Below are 19,828 nucleotides of genomic sequence, written 5' to 3' on the forward strand. Positions count from 1 at the left end.
AAGTGATCATTTCTGTGCAAGGTTCTAACCAACATCAGAAAACAATGGCAATGAGTATACAAGAAACATTTAGACATGTTAGGCTCTCAGGGATGTAGAATTTCTTTCTTTCTTTTCTTTCTTTCTTTCTTTCTTTCTTTCTTTCTTTCTTTCTTTCTTTCTTTCTTTCTTTCTTTCTTTCTTTTTCTCTCTCTCTCTTTCTCTCTCTCTCTCTTTCGACAGAGTCTCCCTCTGTCACCTAGGCTAGAGTATATGGTGCAATCACAGCTCACTGCAGCCCCAACCTCCCAGGCTCAGGCAATCCTCCCACTTTAGCCTTCCAAGTAGCTGGGACCACATGTGTGTGCCACCATGCCTGGCTAATTTTCTTTATTTGTAGAGACAGAGTCTCCCTATGTTGCCCAAGCTGGTCTTGAACTCCTAGGCTCAAACAGTCTTCCCACCTGAACTCCTGGGCTCAAACAATCTTCCTACCTTCCAAAATGCTTGAATTACAGGCATGAGCCACCACGCCCAGCCTAAAGATTCTTATATATATTAGTTTTGCCACTAAGCTGTTTCTTTAGTACAAGCAGTTATTTAAGCTGTTTTAGAGCCAGGGTCAGCAATCTATGGCCTACTGCCTATTCAGTAAAGTTTTATTGGAACACAATAAATGCTTGTGCATTTACATATTGTCTATGGCTGCTTTCGAAATACAATGGTAGAGTTGCAACGGAGACTGTATAACCCTCAATGTCTGAAATTGTTGCTATCTGACTCTTTATAGAGTACACATGTATTTGATGAAAAAATAATGATTTTAAATTATTACCTTTAAAATGCAGATATATAGAAGCAGAGATATAAAAAAGTACATATTTTGTTATATTTTAATTTAGTTTCTTTTATTGCATTAATACATTTTATTAAATTAATTAAGTTAATAAAATAAGAACAAAAACTTAGCGGAGGAAATTTCTCAATGGAAATCAAGAAAAACTTGTCCATTTTTCTGTAGATATCAAACAACTAGCAAATCTCTTTTGTGAAAACCTGAGGTAGTGGGTATTGCTAAAAACAATGCTCCATTGTCCATACTCCACTTCTCCCTGTTGGATTTTATTTGCATTTTCCTTACCTGGTACCAGGAGTATGCTCGGTCTGAAGGGTCAATGAGAATGGTGATAATCTTGGCTTTGGGAACCAGAGAAGCAGCTCTTTTAGGGGCTTCCTCTGAGTGGAAGTAATTGGCACTCTTCTCAAACAAAAAGTCGGTAGTGACATTAGATGGGACTGGGAAGAAATCCATATACCTAGAAAAGGAGTATTTTTCTCAAAATAAGATTCTGGTTTATACTCATATTCTGGTGACCAAAGATGTTAAAAGTGTCCCACAAATTCATGTGTTTCCTAAATAAAAGCCTTTTTCTTTACAGCATTTGTCCTCTATAGTTAGCAAGAGAAAAATATCTAGAACACTAATAATGTGTTTGGAAGATGTTTTTCCAAGTACATTTTCTTTATGTTTTGCTTATATCAGGAAAAAATATAAGCGATAACAAAAATGTAGACACAGAGTGATCAAACTGCAACAGTGATCGACCTAACTATATCAAATGTGTCTCAATGTAGAAACACTGTACAGAGAAAAATTCAAGTACTTAAAAAGAAAATTGTATTAAAACAGATGATATGTTCAGTTCAGACATTTTAAAAGGATTTAGAGAAAATATTTTTTACTTTATTGCAAGTGAAATAATTTCTTTTCCACAAATGTATTGTGCCAGTGTTACGTTTAATCACATAGTGTCAAAGATGCAGAGCATATCTGGTATAAATATTGCTTATTTGCTTAATTTTTCTCATATAGAGCCACTTATGTTCCTCTTTAGAATAGTTGTAAGAGAAGTTTAAAAAGTATGTATATTCCAAATATAAAATTCTAACAAATTTCCCAAGGTCATGTTCTATATCCTCATGGGTAGAGAGAACTCAAATTACCAGCAGAATGAACACAGGGATATCTATAGGTTCAAGCACTGAAATGTAGGATTTCATTTAATGTTCCACCTGAATAAAGTTGTCAAATATAACTAATTCAGCATATGATAAGAAATATTTCTGAAGCACTAAGAGTGCTTTTTCCTTTTTCCTTTAGAGGAAAAGGGATTTTTTAGAGTGACTGTAAAAATATAGCTTCTGGGGATTCTCAGCCTCCATTGCCACCCCCTTCAATTCATAAGCCATTGTCACACTAGGCTACCAAGACAAGGTAGTTCAATAATTACTGAATAAAAAAGTCATTAATATTCATGCAATGACCTGTTTTTTTACAGTGTCTTGTTTTCTTTTGACCAAAAGATCACGAGATGTTCATAGATTTTTGACTGAGATCATATCCTCAAACATGATAAAGCTTCTGGTAGGATTCCAGTTGTTAACATATTGCAAAGCTTAGCTGGTGCAACACAGTGATATCTTGAGATTCAGAGCAGTAAAGAAATCCTTTTATGTTGTCTGGAATTGGCTTGTTGGTGATATGTAATTCTGGCACCCTTTTAGGGAGAAAGAGATATACAAAAATTTCTGGAAGGTTTGATGTGCTATTTGTTCTGGTGTACATTCTATTTACAGAGGGTGCCAACTTTCAGGATACTTCTTATGTAGAAGCTCACACTGGTTCCAGGAGTGCTAAGATTATTTCAAGTGTCTAGTGGTATCTTATTTGGTCCAAGCTTGACTCAAACTTGCTTGTTCTGAAAAAGGCTTCAAAAATCACACAAAAGAGCAGAAATTTTAGCTTCTTAAACCTGCCCTACCTTCCTAGAAGTCTTTTGTATCTGGAACAGTTTAGGCTTTGAAAACCTCCTCAAGCAAGTCTGGATCTTGGACCTATAATGTGTTGATTTTGCCAGGCCCCAGGCGCTCATGGAGAGGGCAGGGCACAACTCTTGTTTGCCTATATGTCCTCATTTTTCTAGTGTAGTGGCTGGCACTTACAGGCACTTGAAAGATGTTCGATGAATAGAGAAGTAAATAAAAGGTTCATATTTTTAGTATGGGAACTTGAAGCTCCACAAATAGGCTCACATTTAGAGAATGTAAATTCAGGTTATTCAAAGAATTAGTGAACAAACTGGAGTGTTTTAACAATTCAGGGGTTAAAAGCAAATGCCTGCATCCCTTAAGTTTTTCTACTTCTATAAAACATAAAACTTCAGCATTTTCTTTTACCTGAAAAATGGGTTTTTTTTGCAATACTCCACATTTATTTGTTATTTGGGTCAACCCTGAGTCTGTCCGTCCTTCCTTCCTTCCTTCCTTTTTTTTCTTTTTTTTTTTGATGGAGTCTCCTTCTGTCACCCAGGCTGGAGTACAATGGCACGATCTTGACTCATTGCAACCTTTGCCTCCCAGGTTCAAGTGATTCTCCTGCCTCATCCTCCTGAGTAGCTGGAATTACAGGCACCTGCCAACACACCCAGCTAATTTTTGTATTTTTAGTAGAGACGGGGTTTTGCCATGTTGGCCAGGCTGGTCTGGAACTCCTGACCTCAGGTGATCTGCCTGCCTCAGCCTCCCAAAGTGCTGGGATTACAGGTGTGAGCTAGTGTGCCCAGCCGGACTTTTTGTTCCTATTAGAGTACCTAGCCACATGATGATCAAAATATATTTTTGAAAAATTTATGGTAAAAAATTAAGAATAACTATTGCAATAATTTTTTACCATAAATTTTTCAAAAATATGTTTTTTGAAAAAAAATCCTAGAGAATCCAATTATTGACAGGAATGTAGTACTAATACATCCCTGTCCACCTCCAAGCAGTTTTTATTCAGTCCTTTTAGTCCTGATGTTAACATTGTTTTATTCTATAATTATATACTGGCATGTATATTTGAGTCAGTGATCAAATATAGCTGAAGTAGTCGATGGTTTCTTTCTTTTCCTTTTTTGAGACAGGGTCTCACTCTGTCGCTCAGGCTGGAGTGCAGTGGTGCAATCACAGCTCATTGCAGCCCCAACATCCATGGGCTCAGGTTATCCTCCCACCTCAGCCTCCCAAATTAGCTGAGACCACAGGTGCACACCACCATGCCTGGCTAATTCTTGTATTTTTGGTAGAGATGGGGTCTCGCTATGTTGCCCAGGCTAGTCTCAAACTCCTGACTTCAAGTGATCCACCCACTTTAGCCTCCCAAAATGCTGGGATTACACATGTGAGCCACTGTGCCAGGCCACTGTTGATGGTTTCTTGATTTTCCAGCTGTTATGTAACACCACACAATTAATCAATATCAAACCCTGAACTGAAAAATTGGCAGTGAAATATATAACAATTAGAATATATGTAAATCCTAGTAGGTGCTCAAATTATACTCAATGCATTTCTTTTCCATTCGGACTTCTCATAAGCAGCTCCTCAGGGGTCTGATAATTATAAAATTGAGATCATGCAATTTGACAACAGAGATATATATGACTATGCTAAAATACATGCAAAATATATTTATGCTGCAGAATTATTATAATTCACTCCTTTATACCACTCTCTGTCCAGCATTATACCTTCATAGCAAGACCTTTAGATACATTTTATGATTAACATGTTAGTTTGTAACATCTATCTCTACTACATGACTGTATTTTGTGTATTCTGACCTTTTTATTTTTTAAGTGTTTTCTTCAGATGGTTGATATATTTCTAATTTTGATTCAAAGGCAAGAATTAAATTCTGTGTATTGTTGATAGTTTTTTTATAGCTTTGATTACTCATGCAATATACAAACATTTCTAGTTTTATTTATTTTTCCTTTTATGTGCCAAAGAAAATAGAAAATTACATATGTTGGCTATAGCATCACTTCATAAAAAGTGCACAAGAATAAAAAGATATGAAAAATTTTTTTCATTACAAGTAGAAAGGAATTAAATTTCTGAATATTATGCTATTCTTCTGACTTAATATCTATAATTACCATCAAAGAAAATTAATGCCAATTGAAATTACATGTGATCCTCTTGGGGAAACAAGTCTCTTTATAAACTGAGAAGACTTTGTTCTGAAAAATTTCTGAGCCCCTTTATGATATTCAATCAATTTCCAAGGCACAGAGGTTAACTTTTATTTGTGACTACAAACTTAGATGTTTCTAAATATTAGTGCTAAGTTTATACTGTGCACAGTACATATACTTTTAGATTTATACTAATAACCCATCTTACCAATCAATCCCCCTGTGGTAGTTATTTCTATTAAAGAACTGTACCTCCTCAAAGGTTTTTGGGCTGGGGGAGTTACTAAGGATGGAAGGATGCATAACCAGGAACAAATACAAAGCAGTGGTACCTGGAAAGACAATAGAGGTTCAGAAATTAATTAAATGAAAACACAATTTCCTATGATTAACACTTTAAAGTCATTAATAAATATTACAATGATCCAAACAGATTTGTTACAACTACTCCTGGAAATAAATTGAATAGATAATCGGCAGTTTAATAGAAGCAGGTTCTAAAAAATGGAGATAGTGTGGTGTGAAAAGAGGCCTGTTGGAGGGATTGAGAGAACTGGCTTTCAATCTCAGCTCAATGACTGATTTGTCTGTGACTTTGTCTTTTAGCTTCTGTTTGTCTCAGTTTTCTTTTTATCTTTTCCTTCCTTCTTTTCTTTCTTTCTTCCTCCCTTCCCTTCCCTTCCCCTTCTCCCTCCCTCCGTCCGTCCTTCCTTCCTTCCTTCCTTCCTTCCTTCTTTCTTTTTTTTTTTTTTCCAGCATTTTACCATATTGCCCAGGCTGGAGTGTGGTGGTGCAATCATGGCTCACTACAACCTCGACACCAGGCTCATGGGATCCTCCTGTCTCAGCCTCCCAAGTAGCTGTGACTACAGAGATGCACCATTGTGCGGGGCTAATTTTTAAAATTTTTTTAATTTTTAGTAGAAATGAGGTCTCACTGTGTTGCTCAGGCTGGTCTTGAACACTTGAGCTCATGCAATCCTTCCACCTCGGCCTCCTAAAGTGCTGGGATTACAGGAGTGAGTCACGTCTCCTGGCCTGTCTCAGCTTTCTTAATGGAAAATCACCTGCCTACTTATTTCATAGATTTTCTCTGAGAATGAAAGGACATGTACTTGAAGACATTTTGACGGTAATAAAGCACTATATAAACGAAATATATTATTATTTAACATATTACATTACCAAAATCAATACTTGGGTTCTCATATTAAGTTCTTCCTGAGGCCTATGAAAGCTAATTAAACTCAAGACAGAATTTAATCTTTCCACAAGTTTGCTTAAGCTTGAATGTACTTAGTAGTGTCAAAAATTGTTTAAATTGCTAAATTTGAAAAAAAAAATGGTGCCCTTTCTTAGCAACATAACTTACAGAATTTGCATTTACTAGGGAAGAGAATGGTGTATCACAGGTACGCATATATATTTGTGACTATTGGGGAGTAAGGGCGTGATTTTTCAAAAAGTGAGCAATGTCATAAACTGTACAATTTGAGTTTTATAAGACTAAATGAGGAGATAAAGGGTGCAGCTTAGTCAGATTGGTACAAGAGAAAGTAAGGCAGTTTGGGTTCAGTTTGTCAAAGATTTAGCCATGTATTTAATACTGTAACTATGACTGTGTTTAAAAGATCATAATATAAAAGTATTTCTATATATTGGCTACTCCTAAGAGAGAAATATACTATTATTTACACTATTATACATTCTGTGGAGCAGGACTTGATAATTATATTCCAAGTCAATAGTTAGCAATAGTAATAAGACATGGCCTTATAATATTTCTCTCACTTGGAGAAATTACTCTAATTTTGCTTAGTAATTATGTCATGTTGCCATTTGTACAAAACTTTGAATTTTCTTATTTTTCAGATAAGCTTTCTTTAGTATTTATTTACTTAAATGGTATTAATATGGTATTATTAATAGTACTAATTAAATAATAGTAGTATAAATAATATTAATATGATAGTATAGTATTTACTTAAATAGCATTAATATGCTAGTATTTACTTAAATAGTATTATTATTATTATTTTTTTTTGAGATGGAGTCTTGTTCTGTTGCCCAGGCTGGAGTGCAGTGGCACGATCTGGGCTCACTGCAACCTCTGCCTCCTGGGCTCAAGCGATTCTCAGGCCTCAGCCTCACAAACAGCTGGGATTACAGGCGCCTGCCACCATGCCCAGCTAATTTTTGTATTTTTAGTAGAGACGGGGTTTCACCATGTTGGCCAGGCTGGTCTCGAACTCCTGATCTCAGGTGATCCGCTCACCTCGGCCTCCCAAAGTGCTGGGATCACAGGCATGAGCCACTGCGCCCAACCCTTAAATAGTATTAATATGGAAGTAAGGTAGTATTTTAGTGTTTATTTACTTAAATGGTACAAATATGGCAATATTTAAGTAAATAAATACTATTTAAGTATTTATAAATTAAGCTTTCTTTAATATTTACTTAAATCTACCATATCTATACAATAGAAAAATTGTTAAAATAACTCTGTCAACAGCAATATTGTCTTAAAAAATGAATTGAAAGAGGTAGTCTTCCTAGATTATATCTGAGCCAAACAATGAACAGTTTGTCTGTAATCATAGATCATTTTAGGGAATAAAACAGTAATCTTCGATATACAAAGTAAAAATGTGCTTCACAAGCTTGCCTTGAAACGGTGGTTCTCTAACTAGCATGTATCAGATTCATCTGGGGGGCTTGTTAAAACACAGATAGCACAGCCCTATCCCAGTATCTCTGATTCAGCAAGCCTTTGTTATAACCAAAGAATTTGCACTTCTTTTTTTTTTTTGAGACGGAGTCTTGCTCTGTCGCCCAGGCTGGAGTGCAGTGGTGTGATCTCGGCTCACTGGAAGCTCTGCCTCCTGGGTTCACGCCATTCTCCTGCCTCAGCCTCTCGAGTAGCTGGGACTACAGGCGCCCACCACCACACCTGGCTAAATTTTTGTATTTTTAATGGAGATAGGATTTCACCGTGTTAGCCAGGATAGTCTCGATCTCCTGACCTCGTGATCTGCCCGCCTCGGCCTCCCAAAGTGCTGGGATTACAGGCGTGAGCCACCGTGCCTGGCCTGCACTTCTAATAAGTTTTCTGGTGATGCTTATGCTGCTGCTCTGGCAACCACCTTGAGAATCACTGACTTAGAATAACTATGAAGCAATATCTAAAATTTATTGGAGGAAAAAAGCTCCATTACATGAAATCCATAGTAAAGTAGAAAGAGCATGTTCTTTGAAGTCAGGTAAATTCTAGGATCAAGATTTTTATTCTTGTACTTACCAGCTGTGTGAATTTGAACAAAAATTATTTAACCTCTCTTGAGTCTTAGTTTTTCCATCTGTGTAGTGGGGAAGAAAATACTTAGCTATCAGTGTTTTATGAGGGTTAGCGAGGTAACCTAGGTGAAATCACCTAAAGAGTGCCATATCTGAATATTTAAAAGGCATTTTTCCAGATAAAAACGTTATTGAGATATAACTTAGAATTATAATAAATAATTACATTAAATACATTTAAATCTCAATTATATACATGAGATATAATCCAGAAAAATGCATGAGGCATTTTTAAAATAAAAAATATCTTTTTGTAAGTAAGTATTGCCATTATAATGTGAGAAAAAAAGCAGAGAGATTAATTCCTTTCTTAGATCAACTGAAAACATTCTTTTCTGAATCTTATTTTTAAGAATTGTATTAAATACATTTGTTCACTTTTTTTTTTTTTTTTTTGAGACGGAGTCTCGCTCTGTCGCCCAGGCTGGAAGTGAAGTGTCGCAATCTCGGCTCACTGCAAGCTCCGCCTCCCGGGTTCACGCCATTCTCCTGCCTCAGCCTCTCCGAGTAGCTGGGACTACAGGCGCCCGCCACCACGCCCGGCTAATTTTTTGTATTTTTAGTAGAGACAGGGTTTCACCGTGGTCTCGATCTCCTGACCTCGTGATCCGCCTGCCTCGGCCTCCCAAAGTGCTGGGATTACAAGCGTGAGCCACCGCGCCCGGCCACTTTTAATAACCTTTCATGACCAGCATTAATTAGACAAACAGAAAAAATGGATGTAATCTAATTATTTTGCATAGTCAGTAAAAGGCATAATGTAATTTATCAGTGTTAAAAAATTGTTAAGTTGTGGTTTCTGAATTCTGTCTTTACCTGTACATATTCTTGGGTCTGAATAAACTGTCCCGCATATATATTTTGTCAGTGGTAACTACATAATCACAGACACACATTTAAATAACCATCTGTAAATCTTCAGTTTTATATTTTTGTCAGCCTCAACACTGAAAAATATTTGAATATCCAGATAACTAGAAATCTGTGCAAAATTATCCAGAAAAATACTTTTTATTTTTTGAGACAGAGTCTCACTCTGTTGTCCAGGCTGGAGTGCAGTGATACGATCTTGGCTCACTGCAACATCTGCCTCCCAGGTTCAAGCAATTCCCCTCTCTCAGCTTCCTGAGTACCTGGGACTACAGGTGCATGCCACCACACCTGGCTAGTTTTTGTATTTTTAGTAGTGACGGGGTTTCACCATATTGGTCAAGGTGGTGTCAAACTCCTGACCTCAGGTGATCCACCCGCCTTGGCCTCCCAGAGTGCTGGGATTACAGGCATGAGCCACCACGCCTGGCTCAGAAAAATACTTTTGACAAAAGTACAGTTAAAAATGAAGCTATTTGATTCTCATGTAACTGATATGAGAAAATACTTTAAATAAAAAATCAGTTTCACAAAATATGGATATATACAGCAACATGAATCTCAAAAGTATTATGCTAAATGAAAGATGTCAGTTACAAAAGACTACACACTACATGCTTCCATTTATGTGAAGTTCTAGAAAAGGCAAAACTGTAATGGTATAAAGTAGTTGCTTGTGGCTGGGGATGTGGTGGGGATCGGGGGGATAGACTGCAAAGGAACAAGGAGAAATTTTTTTAGGCTAACAACTTCTGTATTTTGAATGTGGTGGTGGACATAACTGTGTGCAGTGTTCAAAATCCAGCTAATTGTACATTTAAAATGGGCGGATTTTATTGCATGTAAATTATATTCAACAAAACTGGGAAAAATCAATTTCTATAAAAAATCAATTTCTATAAAAGGTCTTTTCCAGCGACAAATGCCATATCCAAATTGTAACAAACATTTGGAAACCCAATTGAGTTTAAGAGGACAACTAATAATTCTACCATCTAACCATGATATCAAAATGTCTGCATATCCAGCACAACATGAGAGGAAGCGAATCCTGCAAGACTTTCTAAAGCAAAATGCTACCAAGCCTTCAAGATGTTATCAGTCTTGACAAGGTTATTTGATGACTGGGAGTTCACTGAAGAGATTTTAGTTTAAATGTTTTCCTAGTTGCCTTTTGACTTTAGATAGATAAGGACAAGTGAAATAAATAAGGACAAGAAAAATGTATTTGTCATGTTTATTATTGTTTTCAGATTGATAACTGCAAATGACATTAAGGAAAAAAATGAACATGCTAAACTCCCTGTGTACATTGCACAGATTTTCCTCAGTTATTTCTGGATCAATGAGGAGAGGGAATGTATTCTCCTTGGCAAGCAATATGATTGTAAAGGCTGTTTTCTGTGAAGCCAGTAATCAAGGGCCCCAAATAATTTATCATGCAGGATATAGCATGAATGTCTGGTAGTTTAAAGCTTCCATGAGGCTTCATTTTAATACTGATTCTTAGAAACAAGAAGTTTATAGGCCGGGTGCAGTGGCTCACGCCTGTAATCCCAGCACTTTGGGAGGCCAAGGCGGGCGGATCACGAGGTCAGGAGATTGAGACCATCCTGGCTAACACAGTGAAACCCCATCTCTACTAAAACTACAAAATAATTAGCCGGGCGTGGTGGCAGGCGCCTGTAGCCACAGCTACTCGGGAGGCTGAGGCAGGAGAATGGCGTGAACCCGGGAGGCGGAGCTTGCAGTGAGCTGAGATCACGCCACTGCACTCCAGCCTGGGTGACAGAGCGAGACTCCGTCTCAAAAAAAAAAATATGGTGAAAAAGAAGTATATGGTGAAAAAGAAGTTTATGGTGAAAAAAATTGCGCATCAATTTAAGAAAAGGTGCAAAAGATTTCTCCTGGGTGTAAATAAACACCTTTCTTAGCACAAAGTTTTGTGTATGTCTAGGAATTCTATTTGTGAAATATCTTTTAGACTTTTAAAAAATAGTCATCTCTGCAAGAAATAGTTTACAAATAAACAATATTAGGAAAATGGCAGCCTAAGGGACTATTTCTCTAGAAGGGATTTATTATAAAGAGTTATAGGTACTTATCTGTGTCTCTCTTGACTTTTGATACAATCCTGTCAGTGATTAGCTTTGATTTTAGAAGTGTTAATTACAATACTTTTCAATTAAATCATTTGGGAAAAAAGAAAAAATGTGCCACCAAATTGACTGCTAGATATTTGAACAGTGTGACATCTGTTTTATTCCCTTCACTTAAAAAACACTTTGATAAGCATTTAGGTATATTACTGAGCTAAATGAAAATTATGTCAGAGAAAAACATGTTATTCATTCATTAGCAGTTATGGGAAGTTTACAGACTTATTGTGACAAGAACTCATTGTCTAGTCATCAGAAATTTTACACTGGTTAATCATAACATAAAAAGTTCTCACCAGTTTTCTGGGGTCCTATTACCAAGAATTTTGGTAAGCGATCACAAGTTTTTTCTTTAGACCAAATGTCTCTGTGGCGTTTGTCATCGCAAGGATTCTAAATGGGAGAAGAACATAGAGATGTATTTTTTTTCATGAATGTGTCCATTGTGTGCCAGCTTTTCCAACTTGTGTTCTTTAAAAGTATACCAGGAAACGCTGGGATAAAAAATAGGCTCTTTTAAAAAAATGAAAGCCCTGAAGTGGCATCATGCAAGTTCTGAATAACTCCGTTCCATCTTGAGGTTGAGAGTCTACAGAGGAGGCTGGAGAGGGGCAGTATTTCCACTTTGGGTAAACAGTCTCATAGCATGAAGAGTTTAATTGGCTACTAGCAGTTCTATTTTTGTTTTTTAATAGTTAGCTGACTGGGCAGAGATTATGCTTCCTGCTAACTAACCTAAAAGATGATACAATGTCACTATTCAATACATAACTGAAATATAAGTTGTCAGATCTTTATTCTAAGTAACTTTGAGCTTTCCAGCTGTGCTTCAAAGGGATAGGGATCTGGCCAAAATACTACTATCTAAAGAGACAGCAGATACCTCTCAGCTGCCATCAAAGGTTGATAAATGTATATCTAAAAATGTAACTTTATAGACTATGATGCTAGAAAGTCCTGAATTTTAGCAAAAGGGAATAATGAGAGTGAATTACTACCTTAGGGATTCTGCTTTTGGTCTGTAATATTTAACGCCAACATCCACCACACAAGTCCTGTTTAGAACACCCTTCATTTTAAGAACAAAATATATATTATGTAGAAAAGGAGGAAGAATTACAGTACCCTTTAATATTATTTCAGGAATGGGCAAACAGTACCACTTTTTTATTTCTAGTCAATTAATACCATAGGTATGTGAAGTTAAATAAGACTTTTGCTTATTTTTAATAAGCAACAGATGTTAAGACTAAAGTGAGAGTATTCTTTTTGGCTGTTCTTCCAAAAAAAAAAACAGTTTAAAACTTGTCACCTGAAATAAGGATTTCAGTTTAAAAATAAGGTTAAATTAGCAGGAAAATTGTGTGTCTTTCCTTTGGCTAACATTTGGTGGTGTTTCGTGGTGGTTAAAATGAAAAGATGCTTGTTAAAACAACGGAAAAGTAATATGCAGTCATAAGTCCACAACCACCAACTTTAACTTGCTAAATGTGCAGTTATGTCTCCTCTTGGAGTTATCTGTGTGTGCTCAGGAGGTAATTAACTTACGGTTGAAAGCTGAATGCATTGAAGATAAAGTTCAGAGTTAACAACTTCAATCTGTAGTAAAAATTTACTGAGTTCTACTTCTGATGATTGTTATTGTTTTACTATTAGCTCTGTCTGTAACTCTAGTAGCGTTTAGAACAGTGATTAAGAAGTACAACTTGGAACCAGATGGCCTACAACTGATTCCTGCTGTGCCACACACTAGCTGTGTGACCTTGCTTAATTGACTCAGCCTTTCTGTGCTTCAGTTTCTTCATCTGTAAAATTCAAATCATAACTGTACCTACCACTTAAGGTAGTTGTGAGGATTAAATGAGTTAACACATGACAAGTGCCCAGTCTGACATATAGTAAGCAATATGTAATTATTTGCCAAGATTATTATGTTTCACAGATCATGGAGTGGACAATTTAAATGCAAAGTTGTTCCTGTAATTCTATGATACATAAGAGTCTATGCTTTGAAATCCAGGTTACCCCCAGAATCATCTGAATATGCCATATTCATGTGGTATTTTTTATCTTAAGAAGCTCAGTGATTTTCCCATGAAATGCTTTCCCCCGTATTAATCCCCAATTAATACTTTTGAAAGCTGTCCACATTCAGTGGCTGTTGGCTGTTGGTGTACCTCGTGGTTCAGAAGGCAGATGTCAGTTCTGAACTCTTCTCAGAGATCCTTTAATATAGTTTAGTCATTAGAGATATGGGGATGTGTTCAAAGGCTACCTGCCTAACAAACGACCTGTTTACTATCTTCTACTCTTCCAGCCTATTGCAACCTGTAGATTTATCTCTCACTCCTGATTGAAGACTTCATATCCATTGAATCTGTCACTGAACTTTCCGAATCCCGTAATTTCCAATGAGCAAGGGAACAGGGAATTGGGTGTAATATGTAGCAATGATATAAGACTACAGTTTAGGAAGGAGTAGTTTCTCAAATTTGCTAGCATTTCCAAAATGCAGGTTTTTTCAGGTGCCTTCACTTTTCAAATTTGGAATATCTCACAGAATTATGTTGCTGGAATTAATTGGTTATATCAATTATTGAATTAATTTTACCTGCCAGAGAGGGTCTTTCTGATCAGGAAACAGCTCAAAATACTTGTGGGCCAGTTGTACTGGAGGCAGAGTCTGAAGTCGCAGGTTGGTCCAGCTTTTCACAAAGTTGGCCAGATTAACAAATGTATATAATCCCAGTCGGTCATTCCCATAGTTGGACAAATGGGTCATGAAAATGCTGATCTGAAAAAAGCAAATGAACTTCAGTGTAAATAACATTTATTTTGACACTAGAGGGCAGTATAATCACAACCATGCTAGTTTTTTTCCTGAAGTAGTCTGCACAGGATTTCAATTCATGGCGTGTTTTTGGATTTAGGACATATCCCTCAAACCCTCATTATATTAATACATACTGGAGGATGTGTTATTAGCAAGACTTGAGCATTTTTTCCCTGAAATTTTCTTATATTTCATAACAAAAAAATACATTCGACATCAATAGCTGCCGTATACCCATGTTGGTGCAATAAGACTGGTGCTGAATAACAACCTGTATGTTTCCCAAGCCTTTTTTCACATTCTTCCATTATTCCCAGTATAAAACATCTCCTTTAAGAAAAATCTTTAATGCTTGGCTAGATAAAATTGACTCTTCCTATGGAAGCAGCTGACCTAGATTGAATCCATGCATTGAAAGACAATCACAGCAAGTGCGGGAAATTTTTATAATAAAATAAATTTGAACTCTGCAGGTTAGACTGCATTGGTCTGGGATGTAGATGTAGAATGAGTATTTGTAAAGCTATTACTTTAAGTGAATGCAGATAATTTTTGCTGGTTAGTGGACAAATGAATTCTTCTGCATGAGATTTTTAATGGCAAAGAAAACCATTATGGCATTGATGCTGCTATAAAAAAGATCATAAAATAATTCATGTGATAATAGTACTTTCCTAAAATATATAATGTCATGTGAATGAATAGTAACAATGGTTTACTGTAATCATAATAATGAATTTAATAGGTCATTCATTAAGAGGCTGAAAGAAATATTCAAGAAAATTCATTGAGGTAATGTGACAGAGATGAGAGAAAAAGTTATATTAAGATTTAACACAATAAATAAGAAAAATGTAATTACTTAACAACTATGAATAAGAGGAAGTAGTAATATCCTATGGAACAAATCCTGCAGGCTTTTACATAAAAAGCTTCGTTGTGATCAAGAATATTTGCATTTCTATTCACTCTGCCTGAACATATATTAAATCTTTGAACTTTTGCAAACAAAATATTTTGTGATTTAAAATAGCTATCTGTACCAGCAGAGCAATGCAGTCATGGAATTGAGAACTAAGCCTTTTACCATTTTGGGTCTTTCTTAAAAAATGAGACTTTAAAAATTAAACCTTCTGGTTATTTTTTAATAGCAACTTCAATTCTGTGACTTAAATTTCCTCTTTTTCTCCTGTAAAATTTATCAGAACATTAGGTGATTGAGAAACTTATGAAAATCATTCTTAAATTTGGAAGTTTTTTTCTAATGTCTGTTGGAGGTGGTCTTTACTCATTTGTTTTACATACCACATTTTTCAATGTAGCTTAATACGGTAGCAAAATGATACTTCTGGTCACCTTTCTCCTAAAAATTTTTTTAAATACAATTTAAAAAATGTGTATTTTAACCTGGTTAGTAAGTTCAAATTTCTTGCTTTATTTTTATGAAAGATTTGTCAGTAAGTCTATTATGTGTCATATTTCACTTGAATAATATCTGCATGGGACAGAAAATGGGAAACAGATACTATATAACCTCATGATACTAATACATTTGAAATCCCTTTGAATTCACTTTTTAACCTCAGAAAACATTTTATTCTGACAATTAAAGCAGGGAGCTACTCTCTACCTGCATGACTATGGAAAGTAAAAAAAATGCTACTCTTTCTGATAAAGACAGATGGAACCCAAAATGAGTTATGAGCTAGTAAAGAACATTGCTTTTCATGAAACTGAACCTGATTTGCGAGAATTAAGGTGATACTTATAAGGTGTTGAACTTAGTCCTGTAAAAGAAAACCTACTTAGCCTCCAAGCGTGGAACTTTTCCCAAATGTTCAATTCTATTTTTATATTCCCACTTTAATATAATGCAAGGTGCACCATAAGCTAAAGGACGGTTTAATGTTTTTGTAATGCATGTCACCTTATGACCCTTTTAGACTCTGTACTCAAGCCTGAGATTTGTTTTGTGCCCCTAAAGAAACACAAGGCCATAGGGAGTATAACTTGTCAGGACATAATACATTTCAATTTCTTTTTGAACTTTTTTTTCATGAATCACAATATTTTCTATAGACATGGAATATTGCATATTTTTTGCTGAACATGTAACCTCTCTGAGTTTTCTTTGTTACTTTCTTGTTACGAAGGTATGCACATTAAGCAACAGAATTGACAAAAACAGATATCTAACAAGAATGTTTTGGTTAAAAAGTTAGCTTGCTTTCTAGACAGCCTTTCTTCCTTACCTATGTACTGACCTATGACATTTATAATGTCATTTCACTTCTTGGCAATTCCTCACCTGACAACAATTTCTGTACAGCATAGAAAGAAACAAAGAAAAGGCTTGAAAAGGCTGCTAGTTCAGGAGAAGCAAATATTAGTCTTTTCCTAAAGATGATACTTTTACAATTTTAAGAGTACTTCAGGACTGAGGTTTTATTTATTTATTTATTTTTTAAGATGGAATTGGTCAAAAAAAATTATTTTTATTATACTTGTAGATTCCAATGAGATGGAAAGTGTCAACAGAAGTGACAATTGCATTTATAAAACAATTTTTGCTATAAACACACTATGAGTAATTAGTTGTCACCAAAAGGACTAATTAGGTGCTTAAAACTTACATCATTTGAAACTGCCAAAGACATAATGTTTATTCGATTAACAACTGAAAAAATTCTTTCTAGTCTGTGAGATATAGATGTGTATAGCAAGATGGCTATCTGTGAATTTTTTTCTGTAAAAAGGGAAAAGGTAAATGTCAAATACCACATACATTAGTATTTATGAGAGAGGAAACATACTGTTTGTCAAAGTGTAACTAAGAGAAAAGTGTGGGAAGCTTTATCTATACTTTCTAGCATCAACCCTGTGAATCTACTAAGCTCTAGGTATGGGGGATGCATGGCTCACTACCAAGAATAAAAAGCAAAATATAGGTCCTGGTGCAAAACTGTTGACAATACAGTAAGTATTCTCTTTCTTTAGAGAAGGCTGGGAAGAGGAGAGGAAATGTGGATGTGAAAAAAAGTATGTTATTTATTATAAACTATGCCTTTCATGACCACGCTGCTCAGTTTAAATCCATAAATATTTTTCTGATTATTTTGCTATTTGCCAGATGCTCTGCTTCATTCTCAGGGTGCAAATATAAATATGCTGCTCATTCTTTTAAGTTTTGTTCATGAAAAGAGTCAGAATTCAGAAGGTAGAAGAGAGTTTACAGCAAACTCTTTCTCTCAGCCAACCAGTTTTGTTTTGCTTTAGTATGCTTCTGGGTGACCATGGATTCAAAAGGTTTAGGATATATACAAATCAACTGGGAAGTTTTAAAACATTCTGATCACCAGTCTTTATACTCAAAGATTCTGATTTTTAGGTCTGGAGGAGGCCCTGGGACCTGCATTTTAATAATCCCCAGTGGTCTTGATGCAGGTATCATTGGAATACAGTTTGAGAAAACCTGGCTAGCCCCAGTTCTCCCAGAGGAACTTTTATTTTCCATAGAAATATGTATTTTATTCATATAGGAAAGATTCAGGTCATCAAACCCATTGATTGCTTTGCAGTAGTCCTTTTTAAACACATTTTAAAAGCAAGCATGTTTTATTAAGTTCATAAATATATTTCAGTGTCCTACACTTAGAGTTGTCCTTAGTACAGAAAACAGCTTGGTAAGTGCCCTTGGCCATGACTTTCGAGGGCTTCTGTACTGCTGACAGATGTGTGGTGACGTTCAGAAGATTGCTAAAAAGAGAACTGGTTCATACATACATGTGAATTTGGCTCCTAATTCCCTTCAATCCTGTTTATTTTATTTTTTAAATTTTACTTTAAGTTCCGGGATACAAGTGCAGAACGTGTAGGTTTGTTACCTAGGTATATGTTTGCCATGGTGGTTTGCTGCCTATCAACCCGTCATCTAGGTTTTAAGCCCCATATACATTAGCTATTTGTCCTAATGCTCTCCCTCCCCAGCCCCCCATCTCCTAACTGGCCTCGGTGTGTGTTGTTCCCCTCCCTGTGTCCATGTGTTCTCATTGTTCAACTCTCTCTTATGAGTGAGAACATGTGGTGTTTGGTTTTCTCTTCCTGGGTTAGTTTGCTGAAGATGATGGCTTCCAGCTTCATGTCCTTGCAAAGGACATGATCTCATTCCTTTTTATGGCTGTATAGTATTCCATGGTTTATATGTACCACATTTTCTTTATCTAGTCTATCATTGATGGGCATTTGGGTTGGTTCCATGTCTCTGCTATTTTAAATAGTGCTGCAGTAAACATACGTGTTCATTTGTCTTTACAGTAGCATGATTTATATTCCTTTGGGTATATGCCCAGGAATCCCATTGGTATTTTTGGTTCTAGATCCTTGAGGAATTGCCACACTGTATTCCACAATGGTTGAACTAATTTACATTCCTACCAACAGTGTAAAAGTGTTCCTGTTTCTCCACAACCTCATCAGTGTGAGATGGTATCTCATTATGGTTTTGATTTGCATTTCTCTAATGATCAGTGATGTTGAGCTTTTTTTCATATGTTCGTTGGCCACATAAAAGTTTTCTTTTGAGAAGTGTCTGTTCATATCCTTTGCCCATTTTTTGATGATGTTGTTTTTTTCTTGTAAATTTGTTTAAATTCCTTGTAGATTCTGGATATTAGACCTTTGTCAGATGGATTTACTGCAAAAATTTTCTCGCATTCTGTAGGTTGCCTGTTCACTCTGATGATAGTTTCTTTTTCTGTGCAGAAGCTCTTTAGTTTAATTACAATCCCATTTGTCAATTTTGGCTTTTGTTGCCATTGCTTTTGGTGTTTTAGTCATGAAGTCTTTGCTCATGCCTATGTCCTGAGTGGTATTGCCTAGGTTTTCTTCTAGAGTTTTTATGGTTTTGGATTTTACACTTAAGTCTTTAATCCATCTTGAGTTTTGTATAAGGTATAAGGAAGGAGTCCAGTTTCTGTTTTCTGCATATGGCTAGCCAGTTTTTCCAGCACCATTTATTAAATAGGGAATCCTTTCCCTATTGCTTGTTTTATTCAATTGTGTTGATAATCAGATGGTTGTAGATGTGTGGTGTTATTTCTGAGGTCTCTGTTCTGTTCCATTGGTCTATAGGTCTGTTTTGGTACTAGTACCATGCTGTTTTGTTACTGTGGCCTTGTAATATAGTTTGCAGTCAGGTAGCATGATGCCTCCAGCATTGTTCTTTTTGCTTAGGATTGTTTTGGCTATATGGGCTCTTTTTTGGTTCCATATGAAATTTTAATTCATTTTTTTTTCTAATTCTGTGAAGAATGTCAATAGTAGTTTGAAGGGAATAGCATTGAATCTATAAATTACTTTGGGCAGTATGGCCATTTTAATGATATTGATTCTTCCTATCCATGAGGATGGAATGTTTTTCTATTTGCTTGTGTCCCCTCTGATTTCCTTGAGCAGTGGTTTGTAGTTCTCCTTGAAGAGGTCCTTCACATCATTGTAAGTTGTATTCCTAGGTATTTTATTCTCTTTGTAGCAATTGTGAATGGGAGTTCATTCATGATTTGGCTCTCTGCTTGTCTATTGTTGATGTGTAGGATTGCTTCTGATTTTTTTGC

General features: G+C 35.9%; 1 protein-coding gene across 3 annotated transcripts in view; it reads right to left on the bottom strand.

The window, feature by feature from the left end:
• Positions 1-19,828, bottom strand: part of NDST3 (N-deacetylase and N-sulfotransferase 3) — a 213,124-nt gene that overhangs the window by 21,249 nt on the left and 172,047 nt on the right. For all 3 annotated transcript variants that reach the window (XM_030815757.1, XM_030815756.1, XM_030815758.1), the window contains exons 7-10: positions 13,995-14,177; positions 11,680-11,776; positions 5,209-5,332; positions 1,121-1,295 (exon numbers count right to left, since the gene is read on the bottom strand). In XM_030815757.1, coding sequence (XP_030671617.1) covers positions 1,121-1,295; positions 5,209-5,332; positions 11,680-11,776; positions 13,995-14,177 — 579 coding nt within the window. The remainder of the gene's footprint in view (positions 1-1,120; positions 1,296-5,208; positions 5,333-11,679; positions 11,777-13,994; positions 14,178-19,828) is intronic.

The sequence above is a fragment of the Nomascus leucogenys genome, chromosome 7b, assembly GCF_006542625.1.
Source record: "Nomascus leucogenys isolate Asia chromosome 7b, Asia_NLE_v1, whole genome shotgun sequence".
NCBI classification, from domain to species: domain Eukaryota; kingdom Metazoa; phylum Chordata; class Mammalia; order Primates; family Hylobatidae; genus Nomascus; species Nomascus leucogenys.